General features: G+C 41.5%; 1 protein-coding gene across 2 annotated transcripts; it reads left to right on the top strand.

Moving 5' to 3' along the window:
• Positions 1 to 1598: 1598 nt before the first annotated feature.
• ASB11 (ankyrin repeat and SOCS box containing 11) lies at positions 1599 to 26412 on the top strand. Of its 2 annotated transcripts, none has more exons than XM_072744401.1 (7): positions 1599 to 1921; positions 9929 to 10008; positions 13125 to 13232; positions 17345 to 17495; positions 20792 to 20926; positions 22268 to 22459; positions 25843 to 26412. In XM_072744401.1, exons 1-7 carry the CDS (start codon positions 1741 to 1743, stop codon positions 25965 to 25967), a joined length of 972 nt encoding a protein of 323 aa, XP_072600502.1. In that variant the 5' UTR covers positions 1599 to 1740; the 3' UTR covers positions 25968 to 26412. The 2 variants fall into 2 exon arrangements, with proteins under 2 accessions (XP_072600502.1, XP_025842487.2); XM_025986702.2 differs by lacking the exon at positions 1599 to 1921 and adding an exon at positions 2735 to 2977.
• The last annotated feature ends 305 nt before the right edge of the window (positions 26413 to 26717 follow it).

Raw genomic sequence — 26717 nt, 5'->3', positions numbered from 1 at the left:
TTTGTGCCAATCTCGAATGTAATGCTCAAATGTAGTTAAAGATGGTCTCAGAAATAGTATGAACATCTGTTTGACCCTTTTAAAAGGCCGAGCTCTTCATGGCCCACTCTCCTGGTATATATCACAGAAAGTACTGCCATGCTTTAAATGAAAATTGAGGCTCAAACAAGATTGAATAACGTCCTATAATAACTATGTCACTGGGCTGACATGAGTAAAAGACTGGCTTCTTGGAGTGTGCTTAAATGAGACCTGGAAAGAACCAAAATGCCTGTGTTCATGGATTCTACGTTGGCACTCTAGATAGTAAACTATAGGTTGGTACTAAGTGTGGTCAAGAAACACTGTACGTTGATCTCTGTTCTCGGGAGTGGGAACAGCACTGGATCTGCCTGGTTCTGTAATACTCTGAAATGGACGCAGTGTACACTGTGACTCCAGGCTCTCTGCTCACACAACTGCCTTTCCACGGACTGTAAGGAGCCAGTTCTCACATAGGTCATCATTCTAATTTGCCTGAGTGCTACGAGAAACTCCCACATTTTGTGCATCAAGCATTAAGTAAGATTTATTTAGTCTGCTCTTGCAGGCTTTTTTTTTTTGGCTTGCTTTTTTCAATAGTTTGTAGAGATTTTGAAAATCGAATATAGCCCAGAATGAAAGAGGAGACCTAGATTTTCCTCATCTAATTTTTGTAGGTGGGACGCCTGGGTGGCTCAGTGGTTGAGCATCTGCCTCCGGCTCAGGTCTTGATCCTGGAGTCCTGGGATCAAGTCCCACATTGGGCTTACTGCATGGAGCCTGCTTCTCCCTCTGCCTATGTCTCTGTCTCTCTCTCTCTCTCTCTCTCTCTGTTTCTCATGAATAAATAAAATCTTTAATAATTTTTGTAGGTGAGGGAAATGAACAATAAGTCAGTTTCCCTTGTATTGGAGCACTGATGGATGTTGAAGGATTAGGGTAGCAAGAGAATATTAATATTGTTCAACTAGGGAAGGTACTGATACATAGAATATTTGGGTAATTTGCCCAGAACATAGGACATCTTCATCCATTTCACTGTAACTCTTCCTTGGTCAAGGAGAGCACACATACCCCATTCAGAGGCACCACCTTTGCTGACACTCAAAATGGGAAATGAACAATAGATAGGCTTTGCTGGCAGACCTTGGCAAGGATGACACAATTAGAGAAAGTGGTCTAATGCTTTCCATCTGACATAGCCACTTGGAGAAGTGTCCAAGATGAGCCCTTTACTAAATACTGCCTCAGAGTGGATGGTCTTGTTTAACTGGTCCTATTTTAGATGGGGGCATTATCTCCCTCAACCCTTGAGATGGAGAGAAGACAAAATGGTCTGGGGCCAGTACTTCCCACTGCAAATAACTTGCTTCATTCTCCGTGGGATCTGAGAAGTTTGTTCTATCTTTCCAATACTGCCTTCCAACAGAACATAGCACAAATTGGGATTTAGGAATAAAAAGGGTCAGGCCAGGAATCCTATGTGTTCAATAGCACTGAGGAATGCAGATCTAAAAGGAAGTTTCTTGAGTTCATTGCACGTTGCTATGAAAGTCAGCACATGCAGCCGCCAAATCACAGTTAGCTTAGAATGTACGGATGAGTTCTCAGTAACAGGAGCACCGAGGGCTAGAAAGTTGAAAATAGATGTCATATGATACCAATTATAACTCAGTGAGATTTTGCAGTACCAAGAACCTATACAGAGTGTAAGCCAAAATGGAAGACGGTCCTGTTTCCTATGGCTTTAAAAACATTTTTATTACAATGTTTGCTACTTTTTTTTTCTTCAAACTTTTAATTAAAGTTTGTTTGGCTCTCCTAACTCATTTCTATATCGTCAAAGGAAATAGAAAAGAAGCGGCTAGGATAGCAGAAGAGATCTATGGTGGAATTTCAGGTAAAAATACACGGCTTTGCTCCTAAAACTTAAAAAAAAAAAACCCTCCTAAATAGTTCATAGGAATAATATTTCTAGAGGGCAGATTTTATTTATACTTTGGTTTTGTGTGGGTAGTCTTAAAAATTAAAGTAGCAAATGATGTTAACTGCACCAATTTGAAGGATTTTCAGCTTTATTTTTTGCAAATTTGTAGTTCTATTAGTAGCTATTATTTAAGGACTAAATAGGATAGTGGCTTTCTAAGAGTATTTGGAGAAACCTCATTTCTACTAACCTAAACACGACTTATATGGGATTATTTTCTTTAATATTTTTAAACAAACTTTAACAATGCATTCTAACAAGACTAAATTTCCTCAGAAAATAGAATGACCAGTAAATCTGATTTCAAGCAGCAAATGTGGCATGCTATATATATATTTGTGTTGTCATTTGCAATTTGAATCGATTACCTGCTCGTCACTGTCAGAAAAAAGCCTGCACTAAGCCCGTTTATACACAGCATTGTGCCAAGCTCTGCAAACAAAGGTTTTTACAATAGGAAGTGCCAACATTTGGGTAAGACATTTTAAAGTCTTGTGGTTTGTAGGATTTAGTCTCCATTTCTCTCAAGAAATGATTTGCCTTAATCATAGTGAGAAGCTACCTAAGTACATGAATCAGATAACCCTTGTCACTGCTGGGATGGTCACTTGGTAGAGGAGTATTTATTCGTAAACAGAGTTCACAATTTCCCTCTGTGATCATAGTGTTAGTTGATGGTTCCAGGGTGACATCATTCTTGATCTAGTATCCATGTCAATAGCACCCGGGATTCTCTTTCAAAATAGACCAGTGCAATGTGATTCTAATACACTAGACAACTTGGAAGACACTAGATGACAGCAGTCTCATCCAAAAAAAAAAAAAAAGACCTCCAAAAACAAAGCCTCGGAATGCTTCAATTCACTGGGGGAAATGACGAGAATCTTGAAGTTTCAGGAAGTGTCAGAAGGCCCGGAATGTGGAAAGAGGTTTCTTTTGGGGATTACATTTGTCACACATTTCAGGGAGGTATGTTTCTTAGACTGGTTTTAAAAAAGTTTCTCTCTCATTTCAAGTTAGTTAAGTGTGATCTGAAAATCTATTTTCTAATTTAATATATAAATATGGGCAGGGGCTTCCTAAGAGTTTCAGCACAGTTTGGATGTTCTCATAGATAAATCCTCCTCGTGGTTTAAGTGAGGTAAAGGCCAACAAAGTCGATATTGGCAAGAGCATGTTAAGAATGTTTTATCTTGTTGCTCATGTGCATTGTTTCTATCTTTGTCATCCTTCATTAAGTACACTCTTAAAAAAGTTTTATAATAGTCAAAACCCATGTGAACATGGTTTGGATTTAGGTCTGGAGCCATTATACAAATCTCTTAAGTAGAGCTCATTCATTCCATAGCTCAAATGTCCTTAATTGTTCAAGCTCCTAGGATGATAGTCATTTAATTTGCAAGTAGCATGGTGTTATAAAGTCAAAAACGTATTTTTTGATTATCATTAAAAGGGGGGGAGAATAGTACACGTTAATTTCTCAGTTTGATTTCCTTTCTGTGTATCCATACATACGTGTGTGTATGACTGTGTGTGTATACACCCACCCGCCCACATGTATGTATAATAGTATATCCAGATATGGTAAGTAAGACTTTCTGTAGTAATATAGACAGCAACAAGCCAGAAATAGTGGTTTTTTTCTTTGATACTGTTAGGAGTCAGATGCTATATACTTAAAGCTAGATGTATTAAAAATAAAAAACAAAATTTTCTTTCTTCCTTGCCAGTCTTCAGCTCAAACCGGAAATTCTCCTTGCTGCTCACTGGTCAGACCAATGTCAGTTGGGAAAATATGTGACATTTAATCAGTAAGTTAGCTAATTGACTTAGAAGAGTCTCAGTCCAAGGTTAAATTTCTTGATTGCAATAGCATATTATGTTCCTGTAAACTATCATCAGAGCTGTCAAAAACAAGGGGAGGGTAGTAAAATCTCAGCCAGGATAGGGTTTAGCTTGTCATAGGTCCTGGCATGCTTTCTTTTGGAAGCTACACCTAGCATCATATCCCACATTAAATATCATTTTGGGGGCTGTAAAATCTTCTGGGATTTTTTTTATTCTGGACTTTCATATTCTGGAATACATCATTCAATGTGTCTTTGTGGCTTAAACTATTACATTTGTAGATAACTTACCAGACTTGAGTTAAACTGTGGTTGTTGGCTGCATTTTTGATTTTTCAGGCTTCTTTGTGTAATTTGTCAATTATATATACATATGTATTTAAGTTTAAAACATTGTCATTGGCTCTTGGCACTATATCTCAAGCACCAGATGGATTCCCGAATCCCACCTTCAACCCATAGAGATTTCTGCAGGCACTTTCTCCTGACGGGTATGGTATATGATTTTTCCACCTTTGCTAATTTGGCCAGAATCGAAGCTCTATTTAGTCCAGGGCTTGGGCATCAAACTTGATAAAAATGAAGTATAGCTACAGGTTGATCATCTGTTTTCACGACCCTGGGGCCAGACAACGTGGTTTAGGATTCAGGGGCTTGGGGGATACTAGAAAGATTGCACAATGTGTATAGTGTATATATTACACAAGCCTCCCATAATCAAACATTTTGATATTTCTATTTCTGTATTATATTTGGTATTTTATACTAAGCAAAACTGCAAACGAAAAAGAACCAATTGCTTAACCCGAGTCCTCACCATGTTTTGTTGCCAAAGGAGTTTGCATCAAATGGGGGGAAAGATTGGTTTTCAAACTTTGGGTGATTATATGATTGCAGACAGGAGATTGTGGAACTAATGTACTCTTTTTTAAGAAATTTTTTCTGTTAAGCCAAATCTAAAAGATTAGTTCTAGTCTAAATATTAAGGCTTAGAATCAGTTGTCTGTTCTAAATTCAAAAGACCTTGATTTGATAGCCACACCTCTGTGTGACTCAACACCCTGACTCCTTTTTCCTGTCCTTCCCCTTCCAACAGGTTTTTCCTGTTTTTGGTCCATTCTTGCCTAATCCTCTACCTAGCTTTCTACTCTTGTTCAGTTTTGCTGGTTGACTTCTCAAGCCTTGGCCTAGCCATCCTCTGCATAGCGACCTCTCACAGGTGCCTGCTGGCTTCCCAAATTTGGACAACCAGGCCTCAGCACGGACTCTGCCCCCACCACCTGTTAACCTTTAGCTCAGCTTGTCTGCTCCCGATAGGCTCAAGGACACCTTCTTTCTAATACCCTACAAAAACTTGTTCCTTGACCATGGTGCATCTCCCAACTAGAACTAAATGTTCTAGAGAGTATGCATTTTAACTCAGTTTTATTATAATATTTTAGGTATCCCAGGAAATTTTATTATAATAGGGTTCTTTTTTTCCAATTACCTTTGTTGTTACTGAAAATGCCATTAATTCTGCTTGGCTCTTGTGTATATTTTGGTTCAAACTTGAAATTCCTTTTGAATTCTTTTATTTGCTAAATGCTACAGGAGAAGATACCGCTTCATATGATTTTGGAACTTGAATAAAGAGAACAAAGGTGGCTCCGTGTGCACCAGAAATTATAACCAGTTAGGCAATTCTTTAAAAATGATAAACCAGTGATCTTAAATACTTGTTGCAATTAGGAAGGGGAAAATTGCAAAAAATATTTTTTAAATAGTAATACTAGGTTTTATCTTGAATACTTGGCACTCAGACAACTGTATTTCTTCAGAACCGATTTTGTTATTGAAATCTGTGGTTTTAGAAGTTGTCGTGCAATTGTTATTCAAAGAATCTGAGAACTAGAGATATAAATCATATTCTGAGAAAAAGTCAAAAGGGGGGGATGAAAAAGTACTTGAACATTTTCCATACACCTCATCAGGAACAAGTAAACATATTTGTCCAGTAAACTATCTTCCTAATGTGCTTGCAGCCCTGTGACACAGGCAGTCCGCCAAAGAGCTAAAAATAGGCTGCCTTAGAAGAGAATGGTTGATTCGTACTTAGGCATTCATTTATTTGGAGAGCTTAGTTGATATTTCCTGAAAGGAATGGAAAAAGTCTCTAGCTGCCAAATAACTTTTATCCTTAATTTCTCACAATTAGCTCCAATTTGCAAAGAATGATAAGAGTGAGAGACTGTGTTGAGAATGAGAAGAGGAAAACAGGAGAGCCCACCATGGCAGTGTTGCTGGAAAGGGTTTTGTGTGAAAACGCAAGGTGCTGGAAAACAATGTGACTGGAAAGATGACTTCCTTGAGAGTGGTTTTGATTCCAGTTGGGAAGCAGGAATGATTTCCACATTTCTGGTGATAGAAACAGATGCATTTCATGCTATGGATAAGGAGGTGATGGATAAGAGCTAAGCATCCCAGGCCAATAAATCGGGCTCAAGGTTAGGTGGGATTTAAAACCAGTAGTTCTTAACACCAGAGCCAGGTGTGCTCTAAGTCCTAAAACTTCGGAATTCAGGACTATTGCTGCCACTTACTGGAAGTGAGAGCCCTTCGTGTGGGGCAGATGGGTTGTCATGCATTTTGGGGGTGTTCTCATTCACAAGCAAGGCTCTTCCCTTTTGTCCTCTCTGGAGGGCCAAGGGTGGGGGTCCCAGGAGAGAGACAAGTTTAGAAGAGGGGCTGCCAAAAGGAGGGGGCCTTGGTATTTGCCTCTCAAGTTGGAATCCGGCTCAGGTGATTTACCGTGCTGCCCCTGGACCTCTCATCGGGACAAAGAGAAGTGGAAAGCTGTAATGTAGTGAGAGAGAAGCCGGGGCTAGCTCATCATTCCTGCTTTCTTGGTGGAATGGAAGACGCCCCCTCCCTGGTTGCCTCTTATGGTCAGCGCCCCCTTCCCCTTGGGGTCCTTTTGTCTCCTAACCCTCCAGGTGACTTTGACCTCCTTTTGTACGTTATAGAAAGGGATCACACAGCACATGCTCATTTGTGTCTGGCTTCCTTCACTCAACAGAGGGTTTTGAGACCTATCCAGGTTGTATGTGTGGAGTGGGTCTTAGGGGACTGGAGAGTAACAGAAATAACTAGAAATAGGACAAAGATGTGGTTAAGGTTCCTGCTTCTCCGTAGGAAAAGGGACACCACAGCCCACCCGGAGGCAGGTTTTTAAAAGTAATAAAGCCATTTCACGTTAATTCTTGTTTTTATTTATTTTTATTTTTTTTACTTGTTTTTATTTTTGAATCCTATACAGTACCCTCAGGTGACTGAGGTTTACTGGCTATTTTTTGAACAAAAGAAGAACAAAGCCATGGCTGTGGGCTTGCTTCTTATATTGGTCAGGGTGCTGAGTTGCCATTCATGGATGAAGATTGTCCTTCCAACCCAAGTGCCTATGCCCTTTTCCAAGAGCGATTAGGCAAGAGGGCAACGTGTCTGATACACAGTTCATGTTGAATGAGATGGAGATATATTAGGAGAAAACCAGTGCTGATTAATTGAGGATTATATGCATTCATTATCTCATTATTCTCAGCTTATGCAAATTATAAATGTCCAAAGAGATTTAAAAATACTCCATCAGCTTTTAACTGGCTCAGGAAGACATGGAGATAGAAGCACAAGATTCTTTCATGTTCAAATTTTTATCCGTTTTTCTTATAAAAGCATTACACATTCACATCAGGAATAGGAAAACACCACTGATTATATATGTACATATATAAACATATATAAATTAGTTCCAATTTATATATGTGCGCGTGTACACACTTTTAAAATTTTGGAACTAACTTCAAAGTGATAGAAAAGTTACAAGAGTGGTACAAGGAATTCCCACTCCTCTTTGCCCAGAGAGCCCATTCATATTTACCCAACTGTCCTAATAATGTCCTTGAGAGCAAAAGGATCCCATGTGGGCCTACAGATTGCCTTTAGATGTTGTGTCTCATCAGCCTTGTGTGGTTTAGAAGAGTTCCTCAGTCTCTCCTTGAGCTGGTTACAGGCCAGTTACTTTGTAGAATGTCCCTCAGTGACTTGGTTCACTGTCCTCAGGATTAGGTTTGGGTTAATACATCTTCAGCAGGAATATGACACAAGCCATGGTGTGTTGTTTTCATTGCATTCCCTCCGCTAGTACATGACGTCTGTCGCCCATTTCATTCCATCATGTGGCATACTGTGCCAATTTGTCCCATCACTTCTGATGTTAACTTTGATCCCCTGGGTAAGGCGGTGTCTACAATTTTGTTCTACCGTAAAATTGCTGGTGTTTCCTTTATAACTAGTAATTATTTTGTGAGGAGATAACTCGAGTCCGATTCTACGATTTCTTCTACAGTTCCAGGTTGGTGTTCTACTCTGAGGAAGAGCTTCCTCCTCACTCTTTATATGTTAATTTATATCAGTGACAACTTCTAGATTCCTATTTTCTTTGATAGGATATAATCTCCTACTACCATTTTTTATTTCGATGCTCAAGTCTTCCCATGTTTGACCAGTGGAAGCCCCTGCAAGCCAGCTTCTGTGTCTTTTTGACACGTCCCATCATTCATTGTCTTTCCAGCAAGATGTTCAAGGCCTATCTTATATTTTTCCTGGCCCAGCCCCGGAATCAGCCATCTTTCCAAAACCTTGTTGAAATAACATAAATATGAATATACATATAAATACATATAATGTTGAATGAAAATCACATTTTCGTACCAACTACTACAGTTTCAACCCAACCCTGTAGAGTTCATTCTAGCCTTCTGTTTTCTCATAACCCAAAAGGTAAGAGAAGATAAAAATTGAATTTCCCTATAAGAATAGGGCCTACTGAAATGTTTATGGCCCTTCACTCTGTCCATGTGGCCTTGAGCTATTTCACACTCAAATAATCCCATCTTTGGCGGGACTGTTTTTGCCAAGGTCACAGGTATAGGAAAACCCGAATTCTTGGCACCGTCCAGATCACCTAGAAAAGGTTGATAAGATGGATCCTTTGTGTGAAATCCAAATTGTATCACATGCTATTTGGTGAATGAAGAGCACAATTATGTTTGAAATTTTACCAACTGGAACAGGTTTTCTTCCAAAACAAATGATTGCCCTTTGGCATGTTTAAAGAGGGTTACTTCTCAAATGTCCATTGAAGCTCATTAGTCTTGTTTACTAATAAGCAATTACAGGAAAAAAATATACTAGCATGGCAGTTCTGAAGCTGTTCCTTAGGACTCTGCCCTACCATGTGTACTAATTAATCATAAATTGCTTGAGTATCTAACATTATGGATGGGTTCTATTGGCCTACTTAGAGACCAGAGCACTTGCTAAATACTAAATTCCTGCACCCCCATTTTACAGATCACAAAATTGAGGTCAAAATAATTTTAGTAACTTGCCCATCTTGGCAGAAAGTGGTTGATGTAGGACTTGAACCCAGGCAGTGTGCCACTACTGGCTCTGGGCTTAGCCATCACACTCAACTGCCCCACAGGAAATTTTGGAAGATTGTGTCATCCGAAAAACCATACATATTCTGCATAATGGGAATAGATATGCCCCATGACCAAAATGAAACAATTACCTAGGGAATTGAGAAAAAACCCATTTCCCCTGATCCTCCAGCCTCCCTTGTAGGGTACAGGCTTTTGAGTTTTCAGGGTAGGGGTGAGAGTGGGAGGCAGGGGAAGGATGCTGGCAGGGAGGCTCATTGACCAGCTTTGCTCCTTATTTTGCCTTATTTAGAGCTATCAGATCCAGGCCCTAGGCAATATTTTTTCAAACTAAATTTATTGCTTGTTAAAAATTGACCCCAAAAGAGTGAGAGAGATGGTCTGTTGCTCCCTCTCCACACACACCACTAAATGAATGGGCTGTAATCTCGGAGGCTTGTTGCCCTGAATGTGGCTGATGAAAGAGCCTGACATGTGGTACTGAGCTTCCCTTGTCTCCCCTAAACCCCCTCTCATGGTGGATGGGCAGCCTCATGGAGCAGCTGGAAGAAGACTCCAGACCTTGACTCAGAGCTTGATTTGTGTTTCAGATTGCTGGGCTGATCGATCCCCACTTCATGAAGCTGCGGCCCAGGGGCGCTTATTGGCCCTTAAAACTTTAATTGCACAAGTAAGTAAACTGAAGATTTGATCCTCTGTGTTTATGGTACGATGGGCATCATGCTCTAGAAGCTTTGGCTTAACAGAGATTTTGTTTGCCCCACCTGGGTCTCTGTGCAACCAGTCTAGGTGTAGATACCCTCTGTAGCTCAACCATTTCTTCCTCCTGCCTCTCTTTTCTTGGGAATCTGGCTCATGTTTTTTCACCCAGCAGCCCCCTCCCCTTCTGGGCCTGCCTTTACCCTATAGTCAGTTTCCTTGTGAGGGGGACAGCAGATGCCTTCAAATTTTGATTGCATTCACTCACCCTATACTCTCCCAGTGTGCCCAGTAACAGCAGCCCTGCAATTGCATCAGTCAGCTATTACCACATAACAAATTACCTCAAAACCCAGGGGCTGGAGACAAGCACAGATTCTCATGGTTTCTATGGGCCAAGGAGCAGCCTGGCTGGGTGGCTGTGGCTCTGAGTCTCTTGCAGGCAGCCAAGTTATCATCCAGGGCTGCAGTCACCACACAGCTTGAGGAGGGAGGATCTGCTTCCAACCTCACTCATGTACTCGCTGGTCAGCTTGGACTCCTGGAAACTAGGGCCTCTCCATAGGGCTGTGCCATGACATGACAGCTGGCTTCCCCCAGAGAAAGCATGAGAGTGTTTTAAGAAGCAATGGGGTTAGTATAACCCCAGCTCCAAAGTGACATCCCATCATGTCTGCCATATTTGGCTCAGTAGATATGAGTCAGTGAATCCAGCCCACACTTAAGGGGAGGAGTCTTCACAGTGAGCCAAGCCAGGAATCAGGGATCTCTGGGAGCCATTTTAGAGACTGCCTACCCTGATGATACAGCATATCAAAAGCAAACATTACAATAGGTGGATGTGGGTAAATCTTACTCCTTTGGGTAGATTTATTAAATTATTCTTAGTTATTAAGGCTACTTTATTTTTGTCCCTAGCACCTTGAACAATGAATAACAGCTTAGTAAATATTTGTAAAATGAATGAACAAAAGTCTACATGCTCCATTTACTCTGTTTGTTTTAGAGTCTACATGTGTATAGAGGAGGTGATTTATTATATCTTTTTTCCACATTCTAGCTACCATCAAACCTGGCTTCCTTACCATTTTGAATTTAAACAGCTGGGCACACGTTCTGTGTGTGTGTGTGTGTGTGTGTGTGTGTGTGCACACGCACACAGTTTTTATTTTTTAGCTTCTTTTTATGAGTGGTGTTAACTTCTTATGAAAGTGGAGGCAAAAGGAAAACAGTAGCTGCAAGTAATGATCAAATTGATTTTGTATTTGATTTTTATCACTTGCTTACTTATTTTTAGGCACTTAAAATTTGATCTGATTTGATGATTTCTGATATGTAATACATTCACATAGTTCAGAAATTAAAGTGATATTAAAAGGTACTCAGTGAAAAGTCTTGCATCCACCTCCTCCCTCTCAGTCCCCCATCTCAACACTTTTATTAGTATTTTCTTTTTTTTAAGGAGGCTACACACCCAGTGTGGAACCCAACATGGAGCTTGAACTCAGGACTGGAAGATCAAGACCTGAGCTGAGAACAGGAGTTTGACGTTTAACCAACTGAGCCACCCAGGCGCCCCTTATTAGTATTTTTTAATAAACTTAATTTTGGCATAGTTTTAAAGAGGAGTTGCGAAGAGAGTACAGACACTTCCCACATACCCTTCACTCAACTTCCCCTAGTGCTAATATGATACGTAACCATGTCCTTTATTCCAAAATCAGACGTTAACATTGGTACAATACTGTTAACTAAACTGCAGAGTATTGGAATTACACCAGTTTTCCCACAGGGTCCTTTTTCTCTTCTAGGCTCCGATCCAGGATCCCACACTGCATTTAGTACATCTTTATTTTTAACTATACTTCATAAGCATGTTGGTTTCTGTAAATCAGCGTGTTTAAATGTGTGAGGAGCATTCTTCAGAGAGTTCGGCTTTTTCTCAGCGCATGCCCACTTCTTTACCCTTACACCTTAGTGAAAAATGTATTATTCTATTTTATTTTTTTACTTTATTTCGCATACAGGGTGGTGGAGTAAAGCAGTCAACCAGGGATCAGGAGCTCCTGACACTCATGCTGGCTGGTATCGATAGCTGGGGAGCTTCAAGGCTTATTAATAATTTGAACTCTCTGCATCTCCCATTTTCTCATGCACAATGGAGGTGATTCACTCTTCCATGGTCTTTCAGGCCTGTCCAGCATTGCACATGCAGAAATCCAAGGATTCCGAGTTTGCACCAGATGGAAGTTTTTTTCTAATACACTGCTGCCACCTTCTGGACTAGCCTGTTTTTATTTTCTTAAAAGGAAAACAACGTCTAGGAAAAGGAAAAGATTTTTCTCATTGTATTAAATACCCAATTTGAAATATATAGCACAGCTCTAGAATAATGACATCATATTCAGAACACAAGAATGGACAGGACCCAGGAGGCATAGAGAGGCCCTAAGGTGAAGGGACTGGCAATTGTGGCAAGTCCCAGCTGCTGGCCACAGCAGAGATGCCACCAGCACCAGGGAGGTCTGGTGGGACCTGAGGGTGGGAACTTAGGTTGGGGTTTGGGATTCAGGGTCACACACTAGGTTTTGGAAGCTTTCAACGGGCCAGTGAGGAGGCAGGAAATGAGAAGCAAAACTCTGCTCAGAAGGACGGGCAGAGACCTAACTCCTTTCCCAGACAGAAAGTGGTAATCATGGGGGCGGCGGGGGGGGGGGGGGGGGAGCAGGAGGGATGGTAAGGGCCAAGTTGTGAAAACCAGGGCATGAAGTCAGAGTTGGCCAACAGCTAGGCTGATGTTGTCATCTGGCATATGGACTCCAAGATGAGGAAGGAGGAGCATGGCAGTAAGAGGAGGGGGATGTGCTGGGACTGGGTAAGGAGATGAAAGTTGGGAGAAGTTGCTGTCCCCTAGACCCTCATACTGCAGAGACCTCTCCCTGCAGCGGAGTTGTGGCCAACAGCAGTGCTGCTACTATGGCACCCGAATCCCGGGAGCACTGTCTACTTGACTCTGAACTTAAGTCCAGGAGTCGCTGTCGTAGCTATTGCTAATGCAGCCTTTTACCCCTTCTCTCCAAATTCTAGGGTGTCAACGTGAACCTCGTGACAATTAACCGGGTCTCTTCACTCCACGAGGCGTGCCTCGGAGGTCACGTAGCCTGCGCTAAAGCCTTATTGGAAAAGGGTGCACACGTGAGTACCGCCCTTCCCTCCTGTGGCTACGTCTGCCCGGGTGCACCTGCTATAGCTTCTAAGGACATGCTACCTTCCAGACTGCGCACCCACTGAGGGTGTAGGCAGGTCTGGCCCTGTCTGTGCACATTCCTGAAGCACTGACACACTGCTGGTCTCCCCCGTCTTCAGCCTCTCTGCCCGTGGGCGAACATTCCAATGAGGTAATTCACAGGAATCTTTGAAAATTGTGATGCTGAGTTTCAAAACATCAACTGGAACAAAAGTTATTTGAAAATCGATTTCGGGAAATTGGTCATAAAACATTAAAAAGAGCACAAGTTAAAAGAACAACAGAGGAACTCCTGGGTGGCTCAGTGGTTGAGCGTCTGCCTTTGGCTCAGGGCATGATCCCGGGCTCCCTGCAGGAAGCCTGCTTCTCCCTCTGCCTGTGTCTCTGAGTCTCTCTCTGTGTCTCTCATGAATAAATAAAGTCTTTAAAAATTTTTTAAAAATAAAAGAACAAAAGAAACACTCTTTTAATTTTTTAAATTTTTTTCAGAAACACTCTTAATTCAACATCTTAAACCAACAACTATTTGTATTGAGCAAAATCATCAGATGAGCTTTTAATAAATAATACATTGAAAAAAACTCAACAGAATTAACTTTATCTTTCTAAAAAAATTCTATCCTTATTTCTCCTTTTCTTTTGTATATTTATTTTCTTTTTTAAACAGAATTTTAGAATTTATTTATTCATGAGAGACACAGAGAGAGAGAGAGAGAGAGAGAGAGAGGCAGAGACACAGGTAAAGGGAGAATCATTCCCTGTGGGGAGCACGATGTGGGACTCAATCCGAGGACCCCGGGATCATGCCCTGAGCTGAAGGCAGACGTTCAACCATGGAGCCACTCAGACACCCCATTTATTTTCTTTTTATATTATTTTTACTTCCAATGTAGTTAACATACAGCGTTGTATTAGTTTCAGGTGTACAGTATGGTGATTCAACATTGCCATACATCACCCAGTATCCTTATTTCAAGGATAAGGAGTGGCTGAGGCTCTGTGTGTGATACAAATATCCCAATAAGATTGTACAATTAAAACTTCTGAAAGTCTCAATAGCATTTATTTAGTTGCCAGATATCATTTTGTTTCTAAGTTTTGGTTTTTAAGTTCAGTCCTTGTGTTCTTTGTTTCATGAGTTGCAGTGTTTTTAAGTGCTTACAGAAGATTTTCTTTGCATTTTATATGGAAATTGGGTTTCTACATATAGAACTGAATATAAACGTCTTTCTTGGGCAAAATGGTATTCCTGGTGCCATAGTGGTCAGAGATGGGAGGCAGGGAGGGAGCAAGGACTCTGGGACCATGACCTGAGCCAAAGGCAGATGCTTAACCTACTGAGCCACCCAGGCGCCCCAGTGGTCATGTGTTTTTATCAGGTAGTACTTCTTTACATTAGAAGTCATGTATTTACATTAGAAGTCATTTACAGTTATTTACAGTCATGTCTTTACATTAGAAGTCATGACCATGACCTTGGTCAACTCATGTATAATGATGAGGGTGAGGTTGGGTGAGGACCATTTCCTTTTTTTTTTTTTTAAGATTTACTTATTGATTGATTTAAGGTGGGGAGGGGAGCAAAGGGAGAAGGAGAGAGAGAAACCCAAGCAGACTCCATGCTGAGTGCAACGTGGGGCTCAATCTCACGACCCTGAGATCACGACCTGGGCCAAAACCAAGAGTTGGACACTTAACCCACTGCGCCACCCAGGTGCCCCAGAGGGCCATTTCCTTCCATTGGTGGAAAACAGCAAACAACATCGGGTTGTAGAGGAGAGTGTGCTGGTACAACTCTGGGAGGTTTTGTGGAGGACAAAGAAAAGAGGAAGACATGGTCTCTTGGTTTTGGCAGTCTTATGAGGAAATGGTCAATAAATGTATTATTTAACATTTATTTTTATTTATTTATTTATTTATTTTTAAAGATTTTATTTATTTATTTATTCGAGGGCGGGGGTGGGGGAGGCAGAGACACAGGCAGAGGGAGAAGCAGGCCCCATGTAGAAAGCCCAAAGGACCTGATCCTGGGACTCCAGGATCACGCCCTAGGCTGAAGGCAGGCGCCAAACTGCTGAGCCACCCAGGGATCCCCTTATTTAACATTTAAATCAGAAGGAGAGAAAGAATAAAAGAACGCTGGTCAATCAGTAGAAAATTCCTCAAAATTGGCAGCCCCATGGGGGCCTCAATCTCAGCATGACTGAAACTGTGCTTAGGATATTCTTCCTCTGGGACCGACTCTTCCCCTTGCGTGCCCCACATCAGAGACCAGGTGAAACATCTTTCTGAGCTCCTATGTTCCCAACCTGGGGTCATCCCCCACCTTCCCTCTCCCCAACTAACTAATGACCACATCCTGGCAATTTTACTTCCTAAGTATTTCTCAAGTCTCTACTCTCTTTTGTCTTGCTCCTGGAGTGACCTAAAGCCTTTATTATTATATCAAAATTATTTGGTTGTATTTGTCTTTCCTGAGAGAATTCAACCGATTCTGAAGAGGCCAACTGTCTTACTTGCCTTTGTTTCTGAAACACTGGCACCTAATAGGTGCTCAATAAATATTGGTTGCCCTGAACTGAGAAACTTAGGAAGTCAAATTAGCCTTTGGGACTGAGGATGAGGGCGATTCTCAGTAACAACAAATCAAATCAAACCAGTATCACCAAATATTTTTCAGTAAAAATGTAAATAGGTTAGAAATCTCTAGACTCTATGAATTCTTACACATTTTTGCCCTGTCCTTGTCTGTCTCTGCCACCTTAGCATCTCCTCTTTAACTTTCCAGTTTATGGGGGCTATCCTGGCACTGTGGAGAAATATCCTTCTTTTGTTTCTTTTTTAAAAAAGATTTAATTTATTCGAGAGAGGGAGAGAGAGAAAGGGAATGAGTGGGGAGATGGGCAGAGGGAGGGGGACAAGCAGCTCCCTGCAGAGCAGGGAGCCAGATCTGGGCTTAGTCTCAAAACCCCCAGATGGTGACCTGAGCCAAAGTCAGACGCTTAACTGACTGAGCCACCCAGGTGCCCCTTTTGCTTTGTTTCTGAAATGTGAAAATTTAGGATCCTGATTATCACAAGCATATAGCTTCAGTTGTTGAGGCAAAATGGTTTGACATGAAGCTTTCATTGTCCCCCATTTCAATCCTGTCGGAGTCTCCCCACCAGAATGCCTTGGCTCCCTGATGTCCATTCAAATCTCTTGCTAATATTCAAAGATGCTTCCCAGATCCCTAGAGGAAACACCACATTGATGGCTATTTTCTTTGTGCCTTTGGCTTGATCGTGATCTCTTTGGGAGTCACTGCTGGCACATGCAGTTCATATGGATTATAGTAGACCAGTAAGGAAATTTGTGGCAAGAAAGGCAGAACTGTGGGGGAATTGCTGAGGAGGTTTTCTTGTTTTTGTTTTTTGTTTTTGCAAGCACAGATGTGGGGACCTGGTTTCTCCGGCATTTTTGGTTCCTGCCACGTTTGTTCATGATTGGGAGGGGGAGTCTGATTCATATGGATGGAAAGTGAAAATAATTGTTGTTGCAAATACTTAAAAATGCTTCCTGGGCACCAGACAATGTTCTAAGGGTTTAACATGTAGTGATTCACTCGATCTGCCCAATAATATTGTGAAGTAGATTCTTTTATGATCCTCATTTTACAGATAAAGGAAACTTAGAAACAGAAAATTAGTATTCCCACCAAGATCTCTGAATAAATAGAAGAGAGGGTGCTGGGATTTGAGCCCAAGATAATGATTCCAGATGCCATGTTCTTAACCACCAAACAGGACACCTCTTCAATGGTTAGGAGGCCAAGAAGCTCTGGAATACCCATGGATACATTTGAAAAGCTTTGTCTCATTTTGCCCCACTTGGGTTATTATTTATGGGTGAGGGTTGATAGGCTAGTGGTATCTTAGAGGATATAAAGCTATAATGACGTAGAGTTCCCTCGCTCACTCACCAGCGTGGGAAATTCCTCCAGGCAGATGCGCAGGAAGACACACTTGGAAATGCTGATAGAAAAATAGCAAATCCTCTGGGTCTCTTTGCTCATCCCTAGGTCAATGGAGTGACAGTTCACGGAGCCACGCCCCTATTTAATGCGTGCCGGAGTGGCAGTGCGGCTTGTGTCAACGTGCTGCTGGAGTTTGGAGCCAAGGCCCAGCTTGAGGCTCACTTGGCTTCGCCCATCCATGAGGCAGTGAAGAGAGGTAAATGGGCCATCACACTGCACACAAAACATTGGTGGGCTCCCTCCAGTCTGCACGAATCAGTGGTACGGTGTTCACCATGCAAGGAACAACAGACCTGCACCAGTAGGCTCGGTGTCACTTAGAATCCCAGAGCAGCAACCTCAGCGTGCCTAAATCTTCAGGAAATACTGGTGGGGCATGAAACAGCTCTTCTTGTAACCTGCCAATGGCTTTCTGTCTCCCGTGTCGCATTTCCTGTGGAGTCAGGCTCTCGGTAGGCCTTTCTTTCTTTCTTTCTTTCTTTCTTTCTTTCTTTCTTTCTTTCTTTCTTTTTTTAAGATTTTATTTATTTATTCATGAGACACACACACACACACACACACACAGACGCAGAGACATAGGCAGAGGGAGAAGCAGGCTCCCCTGTAAGGAGCCCAATGCAGGACTCGATCCCAGACCCCGGGATCACGCCCTGAGCTGAAGGCAGACCCTCAACCACTGAGCCCCCAGGCGTCCCTCGGTAGGCCTTTCTTGAAGCTCTTTGCTGGGGTTTGGGTGGCAGCTGGCACAGTCAAGACTACAAGGGTGACTGCCCTTAGTCGTGCTTTGCTTATGTGTCCGTCTTTCCTAGAAAAGAACAGCTCATCTCCAAAGCCCATAAAACATCAGCCATGAAAATAAATTATGAAAGCGTCTAAAAGCCAAGGCTGATAGTGTCCCTAATGGAAGATTACACATAACTGTCCACAACAAGCAATTTACTCTTTCTAGATGAGCTGCTGACTTCAAGGTCATTAGTTATTGAAAAAAGGTTGCAACTTTGAAAAGCACAGCATTAGAAACCTTGAAGTTGATACTAGACTCCTGTATTCTGTTGCTTTTGAAATGAGGGAAAAGAGTAAAATTAAGGGATTTATTTATTTATTTATTTATTTTAAAATTAAGGTCTTTAAAAACTATGCATTGGCTGGACATGAACAAGAAGATACCACTGAAAGGCCAAAGCCATTTATCAAAGGTCACACTGAGAGAGCAACATTTCTGTTACCTATTGGTGGAGTTACTCTTTTTTATGGAGATCAGAAATACAGTGGGGATGTTGGAACACTGTAGAACAGTTATCTTTGCTGGTCTAATTGGGGACAAAAGTCTTTATTTCAAAAGGCATAATGAAAGATTTGCTCTGGGTTATTAAACATGTCACTTTGGTGATTTTTTTTTTTTTTGGCATCGGATTACTTTTTTTCCTGTGATTTTATTTTTTCCCATTTTTTAATAATTGAAGTATAATTAATGCACAGTGCTTTATTAGTTTCAGGTGTTACAACATCATGATTCAGCAATTCTATGCATTATTCAGTGCTCATCCCAAGCGTACTCTTCATCTCCAACATCTGTTTGAACTTGCCACCCACCCCTCTACCCTCTGGTGACCCTCAGTTTGTTCTCTATATTTGAGTCTGGGTTTTTTTGTCTTTTTCTTTTCCCTTTGTGGATTACTTTAAATGAAACAAAAGACCCAAATCTCAATGTATCCATGGTTTTGATGTCTTATACATACTTAATAAACATTTATTGGTTAATAACTGATGCTGGCCATTTCCCAAACTCCAAGTATATCCTTTAAGTTGAAGGGAAATGGTCTACTTTGGAAATGATCTAAAAGTCTTAAAAATATTTTTTAAAGATTTTATTTATTTGAGAGAGTGAGCAAGAGAGAAAACATGAGAAGCAGACTCCCCACTGAGCAGGGAGCCCCATATGGAGCTCTGGATCCCATGACCCTGGGATCATGACCTGAGCCAAAGGCAGATGCCCAAACTACTGAGCCACCCAGGTGCCCCTAAAATTTTTTTTAAATATTGATTTGAAGTAAGTTAGTTGCATTTCCATCCAACATTTAAAAATGGATAAATCCTGGGAATGGTTTGAATAACTTAACTAATTCTGCAATACTCGTATGGTTTTATCTTGTAGTGTTTGGTATCTATGTGCCTACAACATATATACGTGTTTATCATAAACACATGAATTTATGTGTCTGTGTATTTTTTTTTCTGTATCTACAAGCTTGTTAGGGACCAACATCCACAGAATGGAAGAATAAATAGCAAATTCATTATTTTAGATGCTGTTATATTAGTGCTAATCATTTATATATTAATTTTGTAAAACTTCCTGTGAGTAGCTAAATTTAACTCAGGCCAGGCTCAGTTTCTTCTGTAAAGAAAAAGAAAGAAAGAAAAATTAAAAAGACAAGAATAATTTTAAAATGTGTGTTAGAAAAAGAAAAAAAAATGTGTGTTAGATACTCTGTATTTACCAGGAAATTTTAGGTACTGATTAGATATTATTTCTGGATTCTTACAGCTTTGAACCTATCCAAACAGGCTAGGGTCAGTTTGAGTCCATACTTTAACATATTGATGCTATAATCCCAGCAGAATATTTACTTATGTGAACAGTTTGGATCCTTCTTTGTACATTTTCAGGCAGATTTTTACTTAATTTAGCATTTGTGATAAATCAACCAGGTTTGAGATGAAGCTTGCTTTTATGTTACCTTCTAAGGAAAAGGTTGGGTAAGTGATGGAAAGATTTTTTTTTTAAGAAAACACTTAAATCTTCAGAAAGAACAAACTCTTTATAAGCTCCCATCAGTTCCTTGAAAGTATTTGCTCCTGATGAAATCTTTCATATGCTGCAAATTAATCAAGTCTGTTCATTGGGCAGTCCCTCCAAGGACAATGCTTATTTACATAGTTCTTGTTAGCCACCGAATCTGAAAGTGCAGTTAAATATATTCTATATTTGAGGCTTTTTATTCTCATAGGTGTCTTCTAGATTAACCCAAATAAGGAGGTGTGGCCATTCATGGGTGAAGAAGAGAATTGAGAGATGCGTAATGGAGAGGGATCCTGGCTGGGCCTTGCATTTGGGCGCAGGCTTTTCAGGGTAATAATAGGATGAATCATTTACCCCTCTGCATCTTGCAGCCTCTATTTGTAAATGGGTGGCTTCATCATAGAGAGTTTATTTCAGCTGTGCTCCCTGGAGCCGTTAGTTTAGTTGAGGTACCGCAAGGGCTGCAAGAGGAATTTAAGTGGGGAAGTATGGGCATGCTTTCCTTTTTATTGGTTTTTATTTGGGAGTTTTCTAAGATTTCTGAACAAAATTTTTTCTGCTTAAAAAAAAAATCTAGGTTATTTTTTTTTTTTTTAGATTTCTAAAGTCCACTCCAGCTAAGCAATTCTATAGGTCTATAAATAGGCAATATTTCCCTTAGTTGAGTAAGGTTCTCTTTTTTCCACCAGGTCATAGAGAGTGCATGGAGATCCTGCTGGCAAATAACGTTAACATTGACCAAGAAGTGCCTCAGCTTGGAACTCCCCTGTATGTGGCCTGCACCTACCAGAGGGTAGACTGTGTGAAGAAACTTCTAGAATTAGGTAACTTTTTGAAATCTTTTTATGAGAAGAACCTATTAATTTTGTTGGTTTTCCATGGCTTTAAAGACAAAGTTATTGTCAGGCTGAACAAAATTCTGACAGTATTTGATGTCTGAATGCTTGAAACAGAACTTTTCCAGAGAAATGAGTATCTGCTTCCTTTGACCCTGGCTCCATTTAAGTGGTATGGTACTCCTTGCTGGTTTCAAGAGAGAGTTAAGAGTCTCTTTCCCATAAGTCCTAGTGGGAAAAAAACAGTTTTATTCCCTTGGCTGTCTTTGAGTCCACATGCCCATCTCTGAGCCAATCATGGTGGCCAGAGGAATACAATACACTGATTGGCTTAGGCCTATATTTCAGGCTACACTGAAGTTGTTGGGCTTCACTGGCAGCATATGAACTGGGAATCATAGGGGATGGTTGCCCAGAGGGAAATCAGTGTGGTTATCAGGAAGATGCCGGATAGATAAATAATAGATATTTGCCTTAGACTCCTTTAGATCAATCTTGCTAAGATCCTTAGTAACCTTTTAATTTTAATTTTTAATTTTTTAAAAAAAGATTTTTAAATTTATTTGAGAGAGAGAGAGAGAGAGAAAGAGAGAAGGGGCAGAGGGAGAGGGAGAGAGAATATCAAGCAGACTCCCAGCTGAGTGCAGAGCCCGACACAGGGCTGGATCTCAGGAACTTGAGATCATGACCTGAGGCAAAATCAAGAGTAGGACGCTTAATTGACTGAGCCACCCACATGCCCCATAAGTGCCATCTTTTTAATTCTAAAAGGCATTTACAGAAACTAGGAGTCCAGGGCAAGATAAAATGCCTTGAAACTATTATTTGGTTAAAGATTCCTCAATCTTAGCCACTGACATAAAGGTAGAGTCTGTACTAAGAACCTTTAAGAATTTTTATCTCCAAGATTTTTTGTCTTTTTCATCCCCCATCATTTACTCCTCCCTGTAGTAGTCGGAAATCTTTCTTTGAGCCCAGAATAATATGAATACTAAACAAACTTAACTTTACCCTTTGCTAAAAGACAAAATAATTCTGTGTAAAAGGAGCTGTAAATATTTAATTTTGTCGATCACACAGTTCATACAGGAAAGCAAGTAAAGTATTTTAAATGGCTACACATACTTTTCTTCACTTTTCTCATCCAGCTGTTTTGAAGCAGCCTTCATAGCCATTGCTGAGGGTCTAGGCTTCAGTCACCTATTTTCAAAGATTTGTCAAATATGTCATGACATCCACGATGCCTTTATCTAGAGCTCCTGTGTTTTAGGCTCCTCGTACTTCCCCGTTCACATTTAGCACTGACTCGGGGGCATCTGCTTTCCTAAGGGGCCAGCGTGGACCGTGGCCAGAGTCTGGACACCCCACTGCATGCTGCGGCGAGGCAGTCCAGCGTGGAGGTCATCCACCTGCTAGCGGACTACGGTGCTACACTGAAGTATAGAAACGCGGAGGGCAAAAGTGCCCTGGATCTGGCAGCTCCGAAGAGCAGCGTGGAGCAGGCACTCCTGCTCCGGGAAGGTAAGGAAGGGCCAGGTGGCCCCTTCTCTTCCCTAAGCACGTCTCCTACCTCTCCTTCCTGTCTTCTCTCTAGACTGTCTTACCTTTTTTCTTGTCTCTTTTTAATTGGGACTGGTGTGTGGGAGGCAGCCCGTCTCACTTGCATCACTGGGATGAGATTTTATGTGCTGTATTTATTGACTTGTCCCAGAAGGGCATTTTTATAGCTGGCAGGTGGCTGTGTATTTTCTATAATGAGAAAATGATCGGAGCACGTTGCTTCCGCCATGCAAAGGTTGAACTGCCACTTCTCTCAGTGCAAGCACACAACTGAGTAGACCAAACCTGTGCTTTGTGATATTTGGGGGCAGTTAGCGATACTTGAGTGATAGGCTGCAGGGGTACACAGAGTGCGTGTTTCAGAGGCTGGACTCACTGGTGATGTCGCCTGCCTGGTCTGTTCTTCCAGCTCAGGGACTGGGTGGATCCATGCCCCCAGTTGCCTCGCTCCCATTTCCCCCTTGGGCGAAGGGCGCTACAGATGCCTGAGGGGAGAAGGTAGGTCTCTCAAATGCTCTGCTTTCCAAATTCATTTTTTAAAAATTTTTATTTATTTATTCATGAGAGACACACACAGAGAGGCAGAGACACAGGCAGAGGGAGAAGCAGGCTCCATGCAGGGAGCCCGGCATGGGACTCGATCCCGGGTCTCAGGATCACATCCCAGACCGAAGGCGGCGCTAAACCGCTGAGCCCCCCAGGCTGCCCTGCATTTCAAATTCAAACACAAGCCATGTTAAGTCTATACAGAAAGAGGACATTATCCGAGCCTATATGGATCCCTTGTATGCTTGGGAGACTATTAAAGATAGTAGTAATTATTCAGGTTTCCACGTGTCAGGCGCTGAGCTGAATTTGAAACCTAGATTAATCTCCCTGAATTCTGAGAACTTTAAGGCAAGGAGATAAACTGTATACTAACTGGTGCTAGCCCAGCAGCAAGTGGGAAAAGAGATACTGGCTTGCAGAAGGTCATATGACTGCTAAGAAGAACTAGGATTCCAGCCTGGCACTCTGACCCCAGAACACGCACCCTTAATGTTATGATGGCCCAATCCTGAACCTTCTGAAACAGTTCCTGGCAGAGAAGGGTTTCATTTTACTCACTGGTTCCGTTTTATGAAACCACCCTCACGTCTTCTATACCTTCCAAGTGGAATGCTCGGTTCATTAATTTTAGGAATGCTTTCCAGGTCAGTGCTTCCTGAGTGCTACCATGAGTATGAATCACCTGGGGGTGTCATTAAAATGCAGATTTGGATTCAGGAGGTCTGGGGTAGGGCCTAGACTGTGCACACCCACTGAGTTCCACATCATGCTGCTGTTGCTGCTGGTCTGAGGTCACACTTTGAGTACCACTGGTTTAGATTATTTTCAATAGTCCAGGTCATTAATGATTGACCCTTTAGGATCACCTGGGTGGCTCAGTGGTTGAGCGTCTGCCTTTGGCTCAGGTTGTGACCCCGGGGTCCTGGGATCAAGTCCCACGGGGAGCCTGCTTCTCCCTCTGCCTATGTTTCTGCCTCTTTCTCTGTGTCTCTCATGAATAAATAAATAAAATCTTTAAAAAAATAATCGACCTTATATTTGAAACTTCACTTGAAAAATCATGATCTTTCTCACCAGCTCCCTGTTTGGAAATACCAGGCACTTTCCAACTCGCAGCTGAGACTATGGTTAATAGCAGTTGTCACGTTTCTTCTTTTCTTCCATCAAAAGTGTTTTCAGGTCCAAGGTTTAGATATCTTCTAAACAAGTTCTTCTCTGTTCTCTTGTCATTAATATGGCTGCTTACTCCAGAAGGATGAACACCAGCTATATCAGAGTTCACTCTCTCAACTTCTGTAGGCAACCTGGACAATTTGTCTGCATTACTGTTTTCCAGAGGAGTTTTAGTTGGGTGACAGGCAGAGATGCTTTCCATTTTTGCTTCCCAGGATTTTAACTAAGGGCAATTAGTTGCTCATTCTATCGCATGGATACTCCTTGGAAACATTAAATCAAATATTATCTGGCTTTTTGCGTAAGCAACGCACCATTTCTCATGCGGTGCAAGATCCTGTTACAGTAGGATTTTCTTGAGAAGGACAACTTTGTGTAGTCCAGTGATCATATAGGTCTACTTGAAGAGATCTTTACTGATAGTCAGGTTAGGGAATAATGGCACATTACAAATGCCTTGGTATAACTAGGGTTCCAGCCCAGCCTCATCTGTCCTGTTCAACCACATTTTGGCTCTCATTACTTTCCTTCAGCCACTCAAAGCCATGGGTGTGATGACTCCATGAGCCTCCTTGAGGCTGAGATTCAGGGTATAATGAGCGTTGAGGGAGTTGGGTCCTTTCTCCAGATTCTCTATTGAGCCGAGAGCCTTGTGTGAATGGAGGGCCCCTCCTAGTATGACTTGGGACCCAGCCAGAGCCAGGAGGTCCAGGAGGCCTGTGTGACCTCTCAGCAGTTGTCTCTTGCTTGGCAGCTCTGTCCCAGGGTCCTTCCTGCTCAGTGTTTTCATTTGTGTTCTCTCCTCGGCCAGTATTATTGCATTCATTGGCATGAACAATACATGAATGAAGTGCATTCCCTTTATTTTTTGTATTTTTTATTTAAATTCAATTTAAATAACATACAGTGTATTATTAGTTTCAGAGGTGATTCACCAGTTGCATACAACACCCAATGCTCATTATTTCAAGTGCCCTCCTCACCTCCTCTCTGGCAACCCTTAGTTTGTTCCCTAGAGTTAAGAGTCTTTAATGGTTTGCTTCCCCCTCTGTTTTAGTCTTATTTTATTTTTCCTTCCCTTTCCACTATGTTGATCTGTTTTGTCTCAAATTCCATGTGGTAAATTCATATGGTATTTGTCTTTCTCTGACTGACTGTTTTCGCTCAGCATAATGCCCTCTAGTTCCAGCCACATCGTTGCAAATGGTAAGATCTCATTCTTTCTGATGGCTGAGTGATGTTCCATTGTATAGATACACCACATCTTTATCCATTCATCTGTCAATGGACATCTGGGCTCTTTCCATAGTTTGGCTACTGTGGACATGAGGTGCATCCCCTTTAGACCTCATGCTTCATTCCTGGCTTGTCTCTAGTTAGGCTCATTCTTCAGTATCACCAATAGAGTTACCTAGAGGGTCAACTTAAATGTGTTCCCACCCAAAGGGGCAAACTGGGGTCCCTGTGTGTTATTTAGCGTCTGCTATATCACTCCATAATCCACTTACAGATCCAGGCTTTCTTAATCTTGTAGAACATTTCAGCCTCTTTCAGTTCTCTGGTCTTCCCTTCTTCCCCACCCCCACTGTCATGAGTTTCACACATTTTCATTTCTTCTCCAGGCCCGCCTGCTCTTTCCCAGCTCTGCCGTCTATGTGTCCGGAAGTGCTTGGGTCGAGCGTGTCATCAAACCATCCATGAACTCCATCTTCCAGAGCTGCTGGAAAGATTCCTGCTATACCGGTAGTCCCACCTGGCTGTAGGAAGATACTTGGAAATAAGCAGGTTGTTGCCTGCTGTATCCAGGGTACCTAGTGTAGATGCCCAACCACTAGACTCTGAGTATCTTTAAATGAGCTAAGTCAGTTAGCATAGATCCCTGATGAACGGGAACACTTGACAAGTGGAAACTCCCGGTTAATGCTCTCACTAACCAAGGGGCAACCAGGAGCCTTTTTTGTCTTTAGCTTTTGTTGTTAAGAAACTTTAAAAATATGCAAAGGGGAGTGAAAATAATCCATGTTTGAAGATTCATGATCTTTAATTATTGAATATCATGCAGACACATGTAAATCTGGGTGAATAAGATTATGATGCATTTAAGTATTTCAAGATGTGTTCCTGATTTAGTTCCTTCCTCCTTTTCCCTTTCTTTCTTTGCTTCCATGAATAAACCTCTGCTATAATTTTGATTTCCTTGCCATTTGTATTTACATACATACATTTATATATACATATATACACGTATATACATATGCATAGTTATACACACACACACACACACAGACATGCTCAATACGTTAAAAACATCACAGTTAATAGAGACTTTCAGTTACTGAGGTCCTGGTTGATAAGAGAGATGTTGGAAGAGATTAGCTCATCCAGAAGTTGGGGTCTATTGCTCATCACTTCTGATATTAAATGCTGTCCTTTGAAGTAAAAAGTTTTAGGCTCGAACAACACCGGGCGCTCCCAGCTAGCTGAACCCACAGGCACT

Source organism: Vulpes vulpes, chromosome X, assembly GCF_048418805.1.
Source record: "Vulpes vulpes isolate BD-2025 chromosome X, VulVul3, whole genome shotgun sequence".
Lineage (NCBI taxonomy): Eukaryota > Metazoa > Chordata > Mammalia > Carnivora > Canidae > Vulpes > Vulpes vulpes.
Note: the sequence above shows the minus strand (reverse complement) of the source record. Positions and strands in the feature narration are given on the sequence as shown.

Bases quoted from the DNA above. Each gene is read 5' to 3' on its own strand.
- ASB11 (XM_072744401.1), top strand. From the start codon at position 1,741: ATGGAAGACGGTCCTGTTTCCTATGGCTTTAAAAACATTTTTATTACA. The intron at 17,496-20,791 runs GTAAATGGGCCA...TTTTTCCACCAG, and splicing joins CCATGAGGCAGTGAAGAGAG to GTCATAGAGAGTGCATGGAG. The intron at 20,927-22,267 runs GTAACTTTTTGA...TGCTTTCCTAAG, and splicing joins GAAGAAACTTCTAGAATTAG to GGGCCAGCGTGGACCGTGGC.